This window comes from Cydia fagiglandana, chromosome 1, assembly GCF_963556715.1.
Source record: "Cydia fagiglandana chromosome 1, ilCydFagi1.1, whole genome shotgun sequence".
NCBI classification, from domain to species: Eukaryota; Metazoa; Arthropoda; class Insecta; order Lepidoptera; family Tortricidae; genus Cydia; species Cydia fagiglandana.
The window spans coordinates 17020285-17037461 of NC_085932.1; the positions used below are offsets into that span (position 1 = coordinate 17020285).

Genomic DNA, 17177 nt, shown 5'->3' on the forward strand with positions numbered 1-17177 from the left:
CACATGTTAAAACGATAGATGCGTGAATAGGGACGGTGTATATAAAGGTGCACATACACTCATTACCCTCATCTCATTATAATGCTTTCACAGACTACAAAGATATGCTTTATTTACTATAGTTTAGTAAATTGTAAATTGAAGGCTTCAATAAATTAGTTACTTAAAATAATTGTATTGATCATGTAGTAATCATTTGATTCTTGATTGCTCAGTCGTATGTTGTATTCAGTTGAATTCAATAAGTAAGCGTCATTGATCATATTAGTCACATCACTATTCAATGACACAAATTAAAAAAAAGTTCAATGGAGGCACTTGACGCACTTGACAAGCGTTTTATTTTCATTTTTCGAAATTTATCCTGATCCAAGCTAGAAACCTGAGAACGAGTTGCAGCACAAATTAAAAGTGCAACGTACAAGTGTTCTAAATAGAGGATTACAGTGTTAGTGTTATCGTTCGTGATCAGCGTCGGAACGCTTGGTGTTTTGTAATTAGTATAGTACTTGTGGGGAATACCAAGTATCGATGGCCGTTTGAACGTTTCCGAGGTGTATTTGTTGAACTCCTGGAGCAGTGAGTCACCGTAGCATAGTATCGGGCGGTCGCCATGGACACCGACGATGGGGAATCCTCGAGCAGCGGGCCGATGTCCAGCTTAAACAGCCTGTTTTCTTTCACAAGTCCTGCCGTCAAGAAACTCCTGGGCTGGAAACAGGTTAGACCCCACATATGCAGTATATATTCGCTTTTCTTAGGTGGTGCTTGAATACTTTGTTACTGTAATTTCCTAATGTTTGAAAAGTTTTGGGTTAATTTTATTAGTAAGTACTAAATATATGTAACAGAAGGCATAAAATTTTCAAAATACACTCACTATTCGTCTTGTAGTCTCAAACATAAGGAAAAATACTTTTATAATCATCTATGATTATGTGCAGCAAACTAGTCATGACCTTTTATGGTAACTTATCTTTCTATTGCATGGAATTTTGTGTTCTGCTCAGTTGTGTTGACATAATATAAGGAGTATAAGTCAGTAGTAATAATAACCAATACTATGAAATTGTTAACCACCAATTTTTGCTACACCCTTTCCAGGGTCCATGTATATAACATCTGTACTATGGTATGCAAATAAAGATCTCTTAAATCTCTCTTAAATCGAGGTTACTGTGTATTGTTATTGTGAGGGAGGTTTGATATGTGGTCTAAATTGTAGTGGCATAGATTTGGTAAGTTGTGGAATTAAGTTCAATTTAGAAATGCAGGAAATGCTGCTGAGTTATGGATAATTTGCCACTGTTAATTTTAGTTTAAAAATCTTTTTAGTTTTTCTTGATTTGGTTCTTTCAAATATTTGTAAATATTTCAAGTGCTTGTGAACAACTAATTTGCCTGGTAATGGCTGATAGGTCTCAAATTTGTTTTACCCAAGCATGTGTAGCGAGGACTACTGGATTAGTAAATTAAATCCTCATCCTCACTTTTATTTTGCATATGCTTTGAGAAGGGTAATGAAAGTAAGATTGACAAAAACTGAGGTACTACCTCCTTCACTTACGTTAAGATTATTACAATTTACTCTTCCCCTAGAAGTACTTACAAATAAAGACATTAGATGGCATTACTCACTGTTGGTACAAGTAATTATTATACCGAGTTAACTTCAGTACCAAGTAAAAGGCTTGGCTGGTGGACTTGTATTATGATAAGTAACTACAAACTATGAAGTAAAAGTATTCACACATATCCTGCAGTATCTATAACCATGGTTGGACTGCCTAATCACAATTAATAATTTCTTGTCAAAGTAAAAAGAAACTCAAAACTTTTGAAAGTACCTATGGTTTTTTATATATGCATGTATATGTCGCAGTCAAAAGTGTGAACTGGTCAAAAGAACTTTTAACTGACAAAAACAGGCAAAACTGCTCTTGACTGAGCGTGTTGGTCAAAAGTAGTTTTACCTGAAAATCATTGGTTAATAGTAATTGTGACTGTTACTATCAGTCAAAAGTACCCGCAGAGATAGGTAGGTTAGGGTTTTTTTTTTTGCTACGCCTAAAAAACGTAACTGTTCCCAGAGATAGGTAGGTTAGGGTTATTTTTTTTTTGCTACGCCGTAAAAACGAAACTGCTGCCAGAAATAGATATGATTTTCAGGTAAAACTACTTTTGACCAACATGCTCAGTCAAAAGCAGTTTTGCCTGTTTTTGTCGGTTAAAAGTTCTTTTGACCAGTTCACACTTTTGACTGCAACATATATACTCTTCTTTACTGTAATACATACATTTAAGAATTTTCCTTTGTGTTCATTTAAGCTTGACCTAATCTTGTGCCTGTTGACTCTTTTATATTGTTTCTCCACCACTCAAACATTGTCTGGAAGAAATCCTTTTTTTGTGCTAAGAGCACTACCAATCTTACTGTTTAGTGTAAGTTTATTCTCTGTTACATACTTAAGATTACTGTAATAATCATACATCGGGGTTTTCCGTGCGGCAATGATTTGGTGTATTTATAACTTTGTTTATTGTAGAAAAATTACCAAACTATGAATTAAACGTAGGTACTAAGGTCCAAATGTGCTTCAAAGGTTAAATTAGTATCGTTTTTCTACAGTTTTTACCTGTTATTTGGCTAGTGTAAAACATTCCAGCACCGAAAACCCCGATGTATGGTAATAATTATCAGAGCTCGGCGGGGATGAGCTGTTTTCAGAGTTTGCACAACATGGACATGCCTTGTCATTCGATGGTATATGTGGTGTAATTTAATAACTAAAGAAATTATTTTATTCAGGCTGCCTTTCCGCTACGATCTTTACATCGCCATTAAAATAAATGAATTTTACAGCAAGCTTTTTTAGTAAACATCTTCAAATAATATGTATATCCATCCAAATGCTACTATTAAATTTTATTTGTACATAAGGCATTGTCATTTTAGTTTAATTATAATTAATAATATTTTATTTTAATATTTCTTTCTAAAGTGTACCTATATTAATATGTACATTTGACATAAGTGACGTCAAAATGGCTCACCCCTGCCGAGCTCTGATAATTATACAAAATTATGAGTTATAAAAAAATTTCTTCAGTTTTGTTTATAAACAACTAGTCATTGGAACTATTCCAAATACTGAATGATTATAATCACTATATTGATGAATCATTAAAAATAACACCAATACTAAATACTAACACAAGATCCTCTATATTCTGTTTGTATGAGGAATAAATAAAGAATATGATTAGATTTTTTCCAAAATGTAAATACATTACTATCCAATAAAACCGGGCAAGTGCGAGTCGGACTCGCGTACGAAGGGCTCCGTACCATAATGCAAAAAAAGAAAAAAAAAAGCAAAAAAAAAGGTCACCCATCCAAGTACTGACCACTCCCGATGTTGCTTAACTTTGGTCAAAAATCACGTTTGTTGTATGGGAGCCCCATTTAAATCTTTATTTTATTCTGTTTTTAGTATTTGTTGTTATAGCGGCAACAGAAATACATCATCTGTGAATATTTCAACTGTCTAGCTATCACGGTTCGTGAGATACAGCCTGGTGACAGACGGACGGACGGACGGACGGACAGCGAAGTCTTAGTAATAGGGTCCCGTTTTACCCTTTGGGTACGGAACCCTAAAAAATTGTATATTTTTATCAACATCTTTCACATCAGGTGTAGTAAACCTGACAGACGTGTTTGATTGACATAAAGATTATCAATACTTGTTATTTACGATACAAGTGCGAAATTCTTAACAAGTCGCTGGCCCAATATTACAGGGTTCTATGTTTCACTTTTATTGAACTGAAATTTGAACATTTTCATAGTGATATTAAGCCGAATTTCAACTATCTTAAAAATGTAACATAGAACCCCATAATATTGGGGCAGCGAAGTGGCAAACTCTAAACTACACAAAAAAAGCCTTGGTTTTTGATACTATTGAAACCTAGGGACACCAGTCTAATAATTACGCATACAGACAACCGGTCTTGCCTAGTGGTATTGACCCTGCCTGTGAAGCCGATGGTCCTGGGTTTGAATCCCGGTAAGGGCATGTATTTGTGTGATGAACACAAATATTAGTTCCCGAGTCATGTGTGTTTTCTATGAATATAAGTATCTATTTATCTGTATAAGTATGTATATTGTTGCCTAGCACCCATACCCATAGTACAAGCTTTGCTTAGGTTGATTTGTGTAAGATGTCCCTTAATATTTATTTATTTATTTTATTTATACAATACAGTTCTAAAGATCCTGCTCCAAGAGCAAGAACCAATTTGAACATGAAGCAATTTGGTAAAAAACTATCAAATGCTCTGACAGCTATCAAAATTTAAAAACTATCAAAATTTAATAATGTCATGTCATGTTTGTCACTTACATTTCTATATTCAAGTGACATGAGTCACCAGTTGAGTAGTTCTGCAAATAATGAATCATGAAGTACAAAACATACTTTTTATAGTCAATTTCTAAGTAACAACTGCACCCATGTTGTTTTTCTCGTGAGAACTTGATATTGTACTTCCTTGTAACGAATTTTGAAAACCTACTATAAATTATTGTAAAAATACAAAATTTTCATTTATACTTATGAAACTTACATGCATTTAAAATTATTTTTGATAAAGTATTTTCCTTTTTAGGGTTCCGTATTCAACTAGAGAGGCAGTTGATATTCAATAATCAACAAAATTTTTTACTGTTACTATACTCTGTTTCTTAAGGTAAACAAAATCTACCCTCAAATGGCTTTTTAAGCAATCAAATACTGTTAAAGTTATAGGTTAAAGTTAGGTCGTTCAGTAACTGATCCAGGCGTTTTTGTAATTGGTTGGTTAACCAATAAATGTTATTACTACCCGAAAAATGTACAAATTGTTTACTTTTATTTAAATACCTAAAGATACAGAGTATAAACTTGCATTAATCTGTCAATATTTTTCCAGGGCGACGAGGAAGAGAAATGGGCGGAGAAGGCCGTAGACAGCCTAGTGAAGAAGCTGAAGAAGAGGAAAGGAGCTATAGAAGAATTAGAGCGAGCACTTTCGTGCCCCGGAACTCCATCTAAGTGCGTCACCATACCACGCTCGCTCGACGGCCGGTTACAGGTATTAATTTGATTTACTTTTATAAGACACGGAGAAATAAATTGTTATAGCATTGGAGAAACATTTAAGTGTGATACTTGAACTTGTATGTTCCAGGTTTCCCACCGCAAAGGGCTGCCGCACGTGATTTACTGCCGCGTGTGGCGCTGGCCCGACCTACAGTCCCACCACGAGCTCAAGCCCCTCGAGATCTGCCAATACCCATTCAGCGCCAAACAGAAAGAGGTCTGCATCAACCCTTACCACTATAAACGGGTGGAGAGCCCCGTCCTCCCTCCTGTCTTAGTACCACGACACTCGGAATTCCCACCTGGGCATTCTCACATGCCCTTCCAAAGAACTGCGGAACCAGCAATGCCCCACAATGTCTCTTATTCCGGATCGGGCTTCCCTCCTTCGGCCAGTTCTGAACTCCCGGACACGCCTCCACCGGCGTACTCCCCGCCCTCGGACGACATGGAACCACCGGGCGAAGTCGCGCCCGTGTCTTACCAGGAACCGGTATATTGGGCTTCAGTAGCCTACTACGAACTGAACTGCAGAGTCGGCGAGGTGTTTCATTGCAACTCCCACGCGGTCGTCGTCGATGGCTTCACGGATCCGTCCAACAACAGTGACAGATTCTGCCTAGGACAACTGAGCAACGTCAACAGAAACTCTACTATTGAAAACACCAGACGCCACATAGGAAAAGGCGTGCATTTGTACTACGTGGGCGGGGAAGTGTACGCCGAATGCCTATCCGACGCCGCCATCTTCGTGCAGAGCCGCAACTGCAACCACCACCACGGCTTCCACGCCTCCACCGTGTGCAAGATACCGCCCGGCTGCTCCCTGAAGATCTTCAACAATCGCGAGTTCGCGCAGCTGCTGTCTCAGAGCGTGAATCACGGCTTCGAAGCGGTCTACGAGCTCACCAAGATGTGCACGATCCGAATGTCGTTCGTGAAGGGATGGGGAGCGGAGTACCACCGCCAGGACGTGACGTCGACCCCGTGCTGGATAGAGATCCATCTCCACGGCCCGCTGCAGTGGCTGGACAAAGTTCTGACGCAGATGGGGTCACCCCACAACGCCATCTCCTCTGTGTCCTAGCTGTGTGCCCGAATTCAGACCCCACCGTATGTATTTCCTTCGTATTACTCGTGCGACCATTTAACGCACGCAAATTGCCCTCGTATTACTGCATTTTAAACGCGAACATTTTGTACATTTGTACATTATTTTACTTCTATAAACGTTTAATTCGCGCAATCTTTTACACATTATTCCTTATGGGTATCCGTTGTTATACCTATTGCTTAATGTTTTTAATGGCTTTCACAACCTCCGTATTTTTTTACTTGCAATATTGGGGGTTAAAATGTAGTAGAGACAGAAATTGAAGTACAAATTTCACTGTAATGTATGTGATAAAATGTGCGAAAGCTATCGCTAATGTCAAATGCAGATCTTATTGTAAGACTCGCCATACATGGTAACCCGGTAAAAATGAATTTCTATGCTTACCACAGTGATATTGAAATAAAACCTAATTATGTAGTTCGAGTTTGAATTTTGCAATGTAGCTATGTATATAGCGAGTTATTTCTGGACCGTCATGAAGCGTTTTGACGAAACCTTAGGGACAACGTTTTTAATTTTAGTGCAGTACCTATTTAAGTGATAAAATCCAATTTAAAGGCAATAGTGATAAAACAGGAAGCAAAAAGATAGCAAGGAAGGTAACATAATTATGGAGTACGTTGCAGCAATACAAAATTGATACCAACTTGCCCAGAAGTATTGACTCCGTCGTGCAGAAGTCTGAAATAAAACAAAATATTATACATATTTATTATAAATTATTAAAATGTATTTAAACATCTGTAAATCATTACTTTATTATACTTCTGATTACAGTCAGCATCAATGGTAGTTAGTAGCGAAATAAACCCGCCAAAAGAATCTGACCGTCAGCCTGATATAAATAAATATATTTCTATAGTTTTTCAAAAGTATCCTCCACACTCATTGTTTATATATCACTTTGTAAAACCATGTGAGAATGGTTGTTACTTTTGACGCGTAGGTTCATCCCCTACTATTGTTACTTTTTGTACCCACTAAAGGCGTAATGAATCGTCCCATTAAGCGACAGATAATAAGTAAAGAAAGATGAGGATTTTTGTATGACAAAGGCATAAGCTCCATTGAGTACCATTCGTTAGTACGTAAAAAATATAAAACTCCAGTCTAGTATATCATTCCTTCCTTCCTGCCTTCCCTTATATTACGTCATTTAAATTTTCGCAATTAAAGAAATCATATGACGTAAAATATTCTACATATAAAAAATAAAAAATGGGTTTCAATATTTCGAGCAAGATGTCCATTATATAGTGTGCAATATAATAGCAGTTTATTTATAGTAAAGTAATTTGAGTAAATAATTTGTAAAAATAGGTTATGGACAACAATGCTTAGTCGTGAGCGGCACTATCACTGGATTCTCAAGCAACAATTAAACAAACCAAAACCACAAGCAAGCAATCAAGTCGGTCAAAAATCAACAGTTTTAATGATTGACCACTCACTCACATGCATTCTGTGAGGAAGATCGCTTTATAATTTTTTTTTTCAAATTAAAAGGGTGCAGATGTAAAGCTTGAATTGAGTATAATGGGCAAGATACTAAATTGAAATAATTGTACACAATTGAATATTTTTCATTGGGTTTTCCAGTTTTATAAAAACTACCGCTAGGATGTAAAAAGCCGGTTTTCATAATTATTATTATTTTACGTACAATATTATTTAGGTAAAGTGTATATGTAGTTAATTTTGAATTAGTGTTAAGTAGTGCAGAAGAATATTTAAAAAAAGTTCTAATTATGATCGATCTAAAGCTAAAGTTAAGGTTATCCCCTAATTTTATTTTTTTCACTGACTGCTATTACATTGCGCACAGCTGTATACGGATGTATCCTGTACCTAAACAAGCTAACGAAACTTCATGTCTCAAAAAAGTCACAGTACATTATTCTCTTACTGATGTTATCGTTGGTGGAAGGATGCAATGGCTATAGGCGCAAATATACTGTTATAGCTTCAATAGTTTTTCTAAATAAGCTCAAAGTAAGTGTCCAAGCCGTAAGTCATCTAAGTGTAATTGTTAAAATAAGTATAAAGACATAAATTAAGAAATAATTATACTCTTAAATGTTTATGACAAGATAGATATTATCAATGTACATAATGCTCTATAATGGTATTTTTATTTTAAACAAGTCCAAATTTATTGTATGACATCTTGCATGCTTTTTGTCAAGGTGAATCGGTGATATTATCAATATATGTACGGATCGTATGTTATTTTAGAGCATATTTTTGTAAGAATTAACGTATGTTGATAGTGTAGTCAAAAATGCAGCTTTATATTTATGTATTTTGTATGTTTTGTGACTTTGCAATATTTATACCATTTGTATAACGAATTTATGATGAAGAAATACAGCGTTTCAGATCAGCCTTGTATTTATAGAGTAAAAGTATTGAGCATTCCTTTTTTCATTATTCGAAATAAAACCATTATTTATCTGTTATAGAATATACAATCTAACACGTAAAATTAGCTGATATGCATCCTGTGTAATTTATTACTTCCTATCATCATATATAATATATGTACTTACATGTATATGCATTTATAAACATTGCATGTAAAATGTACATGGATGCTCAATACTTTTGGGCAAGGCTTTATCGACACCGATGTGCGAATGTTCGCTCTGACATCTTGGTTTTTTAGAAGAATTTTGGTACTGTATCCAGTAACAAATCTTTGGAATATATTGTATAAATTATGTAAAAGTCACAGGTACAATAGTTAAATAAGTGATATGTGTTCTGTATGTTGTAATAATCTAAAACATAGACTGTTAGTAAGACATGCTTCTGATTGTAGTATCTAATTTTGTTGCTTATGCCACAACAGAATTCGCTTTTCTATTTTCGCAAATATGCCGTTACTTTCGTTTGCAATGCCTATAAAAGGAAAAAGATAGAACACGAGTATTTGAACAATACGGCCATCTGTGTTACTGGAAACCGGAATAAAGTAGCTTATATTATATGCTAACAGTTAAAAAATAAATTTAAATAATTAAATTTATCTACTCTGACATGTGATAAATGCAGTTATGCGTTAAAAAAAATCTAAAAAGTTTACATAAAAAAGACGGTAGCAGGAAATGAAGTATGAATATAAATCTACCATTCAATTCCAGTGATCTTAAAAAGTTAAAACATAATTCTACAGTTCATGTGCCTCATAATATCTTACTACATTTTATATTTTCAAGTTGCTGACATATGACATATTCTATGGATTTCTTTTCTTTTCTTCGGTAAAAAAAAAGCTTGCGCCTGATAAAGCAAAAAAAAAAATACGAAAAAGTACAAAAAGAGGGTTTAATGTAAACTAAATGTAGGTATCTTGTAAGATACATTGCCAAGAAAACGTAGAAGAAACTTATTCTCCCACATGGAACCCATTTCCATTTTCCCTTTTAATGGAAAACTACAGACTTGTAACTTATACTAAATTGCGTAATATTTCTTTAGCACCACTGAACTCTAATAAAAAATACTACCTATAGATGGTCAAGCAAATCTTGTCAGTAGAAAAAGGCGCGAAATTCAAATTTTCTATGAGACGATATCCCTTCGTGCCTACATTTTTCAAATTTGCCGCCTTTTTCTACTAACAAGATCTGCTTGACCAACTATATCTATTTACTCTACTTATACTTATTTCTAAAACGAAATAGTTTGAACCGTGCCTTGGTCATGTTAAGCAGGAGTGATAATAGAGAATGGTTTTAAATATTGCCTAGGACAAGCAAGTTTCAAAAGGTTACAGTAAAATAATCAAACGTGGTTCAAGGGCGCACCGTACTTCGGCAGTTATTTTCGGCTGCCCTAGTAACCCTATTGCTATGTCTCTTTCTAAAATATTTATCTGCTTTGATTGAATTATTCAACCGAAAGTACTATAGTTCAGTGTATGACACCAAATCGGGACGTCCTATGTCAAAAATAAAGATAAAATTGATCTCAAAATATATTAAGAGCTTTAGTTCCTGAAGACGTCCCATCGCCTTGATAGTGCAATGAAACTAATGAATATTGAATATATAGGCGTTGTGAGAACAAATTAATGAGTGTGTATCAAAGTTTTGTGACTATCCACAGTTTGTAATACAATGCGGTTGTTTATGGCCTTTTTAAACTAGTTAGAGGTAAAGTTAGGGGACAAATCAAATTATTTTATTAAATATTTTGATTTGTGTTTTAAGTAGTCACACTACTACGTATATTTAAATTATAAAATAGATCCGCCACTGGAGGGCTTTGTCACATTTTCTTTCAGTTTATAGGTAAAGTCGGTTTTAATATTGACGGTTGAGAATAAATTATATTTAGGGCAAACTTGCGGCCTAGCTATGCCAATAGGAAACCAAGTAATAATCGGAGCTCGAGCATTCATAACAATTCTAAACAATCGCAAAGTATGTAGGTAAATGCCAAAATATAAAATTCAGCCTCGACTTAACAAAAATGTTTTTTTTTAACAATTATGGCCTATAACATAAATGATAAAATACATTTTTTTATTGTCAAACCCGATGTTATTAAAAATGACATGTTTACCTACAGAAATATGTAGCGATCAGAAATCGGATATATTTCTTAGATTACAGAACTTAATACGGTTTGTTGAATATGTTTAGGAGATTAATTTTGTACCTAGGTGTATACAAAAGTTTCCACATTTTATTTCGTTATATTGTAAAAGTAGGTATTAGATACACAATAAGTAGACAGAAACACAAATAAACACTTAAGGTAGGGACAAACTAAGCCCATACATACGCAACGTATGCAAGGCATTATGAAATGAATGGACCCTGAAATTTGTATGCTTAGTAACATACTATACTTGTCATACGCAACGCATCGTATGACGGGTTGTTCCCACTACTTACCACCAAGCTGTTACCAGTGGTAATTACTGGAAAAAAAACCCACTAGTTACCACCAACTCTGTGTAAGTAACTACTGGGATACTGTTTCTAAGCATACAAATTTCAGGGTCCAGATTTCATAATGCATTGCATACCTTGCGTTGCGTGGGCTCAGTTTGTCTCTACCTTTACTTGTACCTAAACAGGTTTTGTATAAAAAATAGTTCTGAGGCCAAACCACCCTCATAATAAACTGATGTCAGAAATAATTTACCTCAGGGTTTACTTGTCGCCATACAAGAGGAATGTCAAATCTGGAGGCGTTTCTGATTGCAATAACAGGTTATCAATTTAATCTGGGTATTATAATTAAATTCTTTTCGAAAGACTTGTTAAAAAGATTTGTGCAATCTCATTCGCTGAAATATTTCACAGTAAAATAAAGTTGGTAGTCTCATGAAAATATTTTTTTATGGACACCGTGGCCTGTTGTAGTGTGCCTTTAAATATAAATTCCCGTCCTGAGCTAGCGGGTTTGAATTAACATATGTATAAATAGACAAATGTAATTCTCAGCGGACAGTTTTCTTATTCGGTACCATTACTAATTGACTTGTGAATTTCTCGCCAATAAAATTATGTAAAATGTGTAAAGTAAATTAACAACGAAAGTATTTCATGTATTTATTGGTAAAAAATAACTTATGTAAGGGTATCGAACTCAAATATTAAGCTGTTATAGAGGCGTATTCTGATTGTAATAACAGGTAATTGTAATTTGATCTGGATTCCTCCTATTTTTTTGTGCCTTAGAACAATGTATGCCTTATGTTTTTACTATAGGTACGGTTAAATATTACAGTGTTGGTTGACCCGTATTAACATGAATATAGTGCCTATGCAATAGTCGACGAGTGCATGCCTTAAATTTATGACGTATATTATATTAAATAAAATATTATATTTTCTGCATTTCGACAAGTTCAATATATTATGCAGATATACTCTTGGTCCTTTCATACGTTAGCTTTTAATAGAATAAAATGAAAATTTTAATCGGTAGTAGTAATTTAACGCGGATTATTGTTTTTATTCTGTATTTTTAGTAGAGTTATAAAATTTTGTACATAATGTTTATGAATAGGTAATGGTGTGGTTATTGTACTTGTATGTGTCTTGGTCGTTGTTTTGTTATAAAATTGTTTTTGGTTACGCGTTGGCATTTGGACTTGGTGTTTTTGCTGGTCTGAAACTTACTTTAGTCAACAACAACAGTTTTTTTTAAATGAAAAAAAAATTGTAAATAAAAATAATATACCTACCTACCTATAAACACAATCTTAAAAATTACAGAAAATTTTTAACATAATATTTCACCCGTTGAGAGTCACACTCGTTGTTCGCGCGGCAGATAGCCTCGTTCGCTGGATAGGTATTGATTAAAAACGACTAGGCAAAATAAATTATAAAGCTGTAGTCGTAAGTATTTAGTCCTTTATGTAACAGTCGGTTGGTTTATTGGGGCGGTACTCGGTTTATTTGTTTTTTTTTTTCTGATTTATGTGGCTTTCCATTCCAACACAAAAAGGTCCTTATGCTTCAAGTTGTGCAATACTAAGATAGGATACAAGCTTATTATTTGAAATTCCAACAAATTCTGATAGTAAGGTCTTTATTGCACATGAAGCATAAGGAAGGACCTTTGGAAAATGGAAAATGGAAAGCCACATGTATTCTTGCTGGATAAAAGAATATGCCCTAATACACCAAGTCCAAGTGTATAAATTGTGTCAGTAATCGTGAGCAGGATTGTGGATGTCTAAATTAGCATAAAACGTTTTAGAGTTATAGGACATATTTCATGTTTTGTTGCATCTCTTTTTATGCATGCTAAAATTGATAAAGATGTAAAACTGTAATATCGACTTTATTGGTTGTTTACTTTTTAAACCATATTTGGAAAAATAATTTTTGACAAGTGTAAGGGACTGGGCGCCTATAAAATTATGTTGTGCAAAAATTTATGACTACTTGAATTAAGTTCTCGCTAAATAAGTTAGTGTAAGTGCAAAGATGCCATCTGTAATTTTTATTCATCTCCGTTAGGGAATAAAGTTTCTTTTATTAGTTGCGCGTTTTTCTTATTCTCCCGCAAATTTCCTCTAAAATCAATAAAAAGTTGATAACTAAAACGCTGTAATAGTACACAGTCCAAAAGAAATGCCTTTTGGCAGAACTACTTTGACTACCGAAAACTACCATCTGCAGTATATTTACTGACAATTGATTGCCTTTATACGGTATATTAGTGATCTAGGTTTTATTTATTCAGATAATTATGTCAATGTGAATATTATCTTTATCTATAATTTATTCCTATCACTGAAACGTCCGCAGTTTTTTAGCATAGGTACACTAATGGCAGTTCTACTTTTAGGTAAGTACCTATACTAAGTAGGTATATATTTCATAGGTATTCGAATCCTGATTGAATCCGTAACATCTATCCGTGAGTCAGTGTTACTCATAATCGGTATTCAACGCGGAACCGCTATCACCGACCTTGCGTAAGTACTACGAACTGACTGGTTCGAAAGCCCTAAGGCAAGGAAATCGACATTTGGGCTTCATTTGATACAATTATCTTATTAGGGCGAGCGAAGCGAGCCCTATCACTATTCGACAAACTATGCATTCTTGTGGTACACTTTACGGAAAAACTATCGTACTGTTAGGTTTGAGATTTAACATAGTAATGTAAATTCATGTCTAGATGTGTTATCAAACATAAAAAATATCATTTTATACACCTAAAAAAATAAAATAAACGAATAACACTTTGTATCACTACTAGCGCCATCTGTTACCAAAGTAATGAATTAACATTCGTGCTAATGTTACTTATTTCTTTCTCTAACAGATGGCGTTAGTAGTACCTAAATAAATAAATATTTGAGATCCTTACACAAATTGATTAAGCCCCACAGTAAGCTCAAGAAGGCTTAATCGTGTTGTGGGCAAGTACTCAGACAACGATACCTACGATGAATACAAAAATGAGTTAAAAATTTGAATTCACACCACCTTGCTTCGCTTGGTTTGATTCCCAATTTAGCAATTAGGTAAGTTTCTGTGAATACCTACTAGAACATTTACTAAGACTCTGCTGTCCGTCCGTCCGTCCGTCCGTCTGTCACCAAGCTGTATATCACGAACCGTGATAGCTAGACAGTTGAAATTTTCACAGATGATGTATTTCTGTTGCCGCTATAACAACAAATACTAAAAACAAATAAAATAAAGATTTAAGTGGGGCTCCCATATAACAAACGTGATTTTTGACCGAAGTTAAGCAACGTCGGGCGTGGTCAGTACTTGGATGGGTGACCGTTTTTTTGCCTTTTTTTTGCATTATAGTACCCTTCGTGCACGAGTCCAACTCGCACTTGCCGGGTTTTTATTTAAATTTCTATGAAATTATGATGTTTAAAATAATACCTCCACACTCTGTGCTATCAAACACGGTGCAGAGTTAGCTTAAACGGGCTCCAGTACCTTTGTAGGTACAAATAAACATTCAAAATTTTTTTTTAAATATTAAACACTATTATAAATAAACCAAACGTGTACTCCATTTTTTCCTTTCTTAGATTCTCGCGTAATATATGGTAATATAGGGGTGGAGGGGGAAAAAAAAAAGCGCTGGTGGCCTAGCGGTAAGAGCATACGACTTTCAATCCGGAGGTCGCGGGTTCAAACCCTGGCTCGTACCAAGGGGGGGGGGGGGGGAGGTGGGAGTGAGCCTATTCTTATTATTTCTTACGTAGGGGGGCAGGGGGTCAAAAACTGGCAATAATTGTCTAAAGGCCTTCGCAAACCGGTGGAACGCAGTGCAGATCACTTTAAAATTATCAATGTATTTTCTTCCCTATTTCAATTACCTAGGTATAAATTTAAATGCTTTGAGACCGACCTCGGAGCATCACGCAGGATCGTTACTCCGCGGCATCGAGGAGCACGTTAGAGGATACCGCGGCGGTACACTAGTAGCGAAGTATGAGGGCCCCGCCTGGTGTGGGCCACGCCAAATGTTGTGGCATTCCAACCCGCCAGGTGTTCCTGTCCTTACCCTAGAATTCCATCTTTCAATCCCATGATCCAAAATGTCACTTCCTTTCTTTATTCCCGTCTCAACTTTCCTTCTTCTAGGGTTTGCAGTCCGGAGCCTGAATGTGCGGAATAACCCTTCCGCACATTTGGGACCCGGAATACAAACCCTAGACTTCCCTTTCACTCCACAACTCCTACTCCACTCCAAGAGGAGACAACCTCTTTAATAAACCCCAATCTAAGGTGGACCAATCGTGCCGAGAGATGCGTGGCTGAGGGGGAGCTCAGTCGCTAACGATGACCCTCGATACCGGGCAACCTCGAGGTGTATTTTGCCTTGTTCCAGCAAGCGGGGCTCTGCTGGCAACTGACCACATTTTTCCCTAGCTTCTCGTGGGATTTGTATGGAAGAAGCAAATAAAAAAACTGAAGGTACCCTGGAAGACCTATGCCAGGAACTAATGCCCCTGATGGTAGGTGCGGAAGATTCTGCCCAAACATCGGAGCAAGCCATGGAGGGAGTGGAGAGCGCCGACACGGTTGAAAGGAGCGATACTCATTGCCCAAACAACCCAACGGAGGCTCCCAACCCTGACATGCGCAAGTCCGTCAAGAAATTGACGGGCTCTGTGAAGGGCCGCTACAAAGCTCTTAGAGGACTAGGAGTGGCGCACGAGGAAGCGCTACAACTGTCCGCAAAGAGCTTTGCGGAACTTAAAAAGATGGGGTACAAGTTCGGGTCCTCACACTCCAAACCCGAGCCGAAATCGGCCAAACGGCCGCGCTCGGAGGAGAAATCGCCACAGGGTAACGCTAGCAAGTTCCCAAAGGTGAGTGAGAGCCCTACAACCCAACCCCAACCTCCACAACCCTATAACGAGGTCCTTAGCCAAGTCCGGGTCGGAATCAAGGACTCCAAGCCGATGAATGTCGCGCAATTGGGGTCCCTATGCAATACCATCCTGCAAAAGATTGCGACCCTGGAAATGGACAAGGGACCAAAGTTTAAGGGTTACGCTTACAAGCCAGGCTGGTTACTCATTACATGCAGTGACCAAAGATCTAAAGCCTGGCTTGAGGAAATAACACCACCCCTAAAACCATGGCCGGAAGCCAACCTCGGGGTCATCCCTGAAAATGAGCTTCCTAAGCCTAATATAGGGATGGTGTTCATTCCTGAGATAGACGACTCCAAGGTCAAGCAGTCGCTATCTCTACTCTATGCGCAGAACCAGGGGCTGCACACAGAGTTATGGAAGATTCTCCACACCAAAGTCGAAAAGGGCGGGGTTATGGTAACCCTGTCTCTAGACGACGTGTCGGTGGAGAACCTTCAAAAAAAGGGCCTAAAGGCAAACCTAGGTTTCCGGGAGGTCCAGTTTCGGCTAAAGGGCCAACCTAAGACCCAACAGCCAGAAACGCAACCCACCCAAAACCCTACACCGCAGCCTGCAATCCCTGTCCCACCCACCACCCTAACCCAAACACCCGCCCCAAAGGTGCCTTCCGGCCCAAAGCGGGCGGCTCCTTCCACCTCCAATCCTACTCCAGGATCCTCGGGGATGCAGCGGTTTCTCGCCAACAGGGGAGGCCACAGGGGCAAAAACCGTCCAAGGGGTAGAGGGAACGGAGGAGGCCACCAAGGGCACAACAGTGCCCACCGCCGTGGCAAATAACGACGCAACCAGGGGTAGGGGGGTGATGTTCCTACAGGCCAATCTACACCACGCCATAGCGGCCACTGCGGTCGTAGAGAAACTCTTCGGCGAAAATGGCCTGGACATCGCCCTCATACAAGAACCATGGATAAACAACAAATCCATGGTATGAGGACTCAACAGAGCAGGAAAGGTACTAATCGACGAAAAAGGTGCTAAACCGAGAGCCTGCATCGTATTTAACAAAAACATTAACTTC

The 17177-nt window shown here is 37.1% G+C and overlaps 1 protein-coding gene across 1 annotated transcript; it reads left to right on the top strand.

The window, feature by feature from the left end:
• Positions 1-302: 302 nt before the first annotated feature.
• LOC134665104 (protein mothers against dpp) lies at positions 303-7167 on the top strand. The gene is made up of 3 exons (XM_063521931.1): positions 303-721; positions 4981-5142; positions 5239-7167. Exons 1-3 carry the CDS (start codon positions 614-616, stop codon positions 6235-6237), a joined length of 1269 nt encoding a protein of 422 aa, XP_063378001.1. The 5' UTR covers positions 303-613; the 3' UTR covers positions 6238-7167.
• The last annotated feature ends 10010 nt before the right edge of the window (positions 7168-17177 follow it).

What these genes read in the sequence shown, in the direction of transcription:
- LOC134665104 (XM_063521931.1), top strand. Translation starts at nt 614, where the DNA reads ATGGACACCGACGATGGGGAATCCTCGAGCAGCGGGCCGATGTCCAGC. An exon ending in AACTCCTGGGCTGGAAACAG is followed by an intron (nt 722 to 4,980) that starts GTTAGACCCCAC and finishes ATATTTTTCCAG; the next exon opens with GGCGACGAGGAAGAGAAATG. An exon ending in CGCTCGACGGCCGGTTACAG is followed by an intron (nt 5,143 to 5,238) that starts GTATTAATTTGA and finishes TGTATGTTCCAG; the next exon opens with GTTTCCCACCGCAAAGGGCT.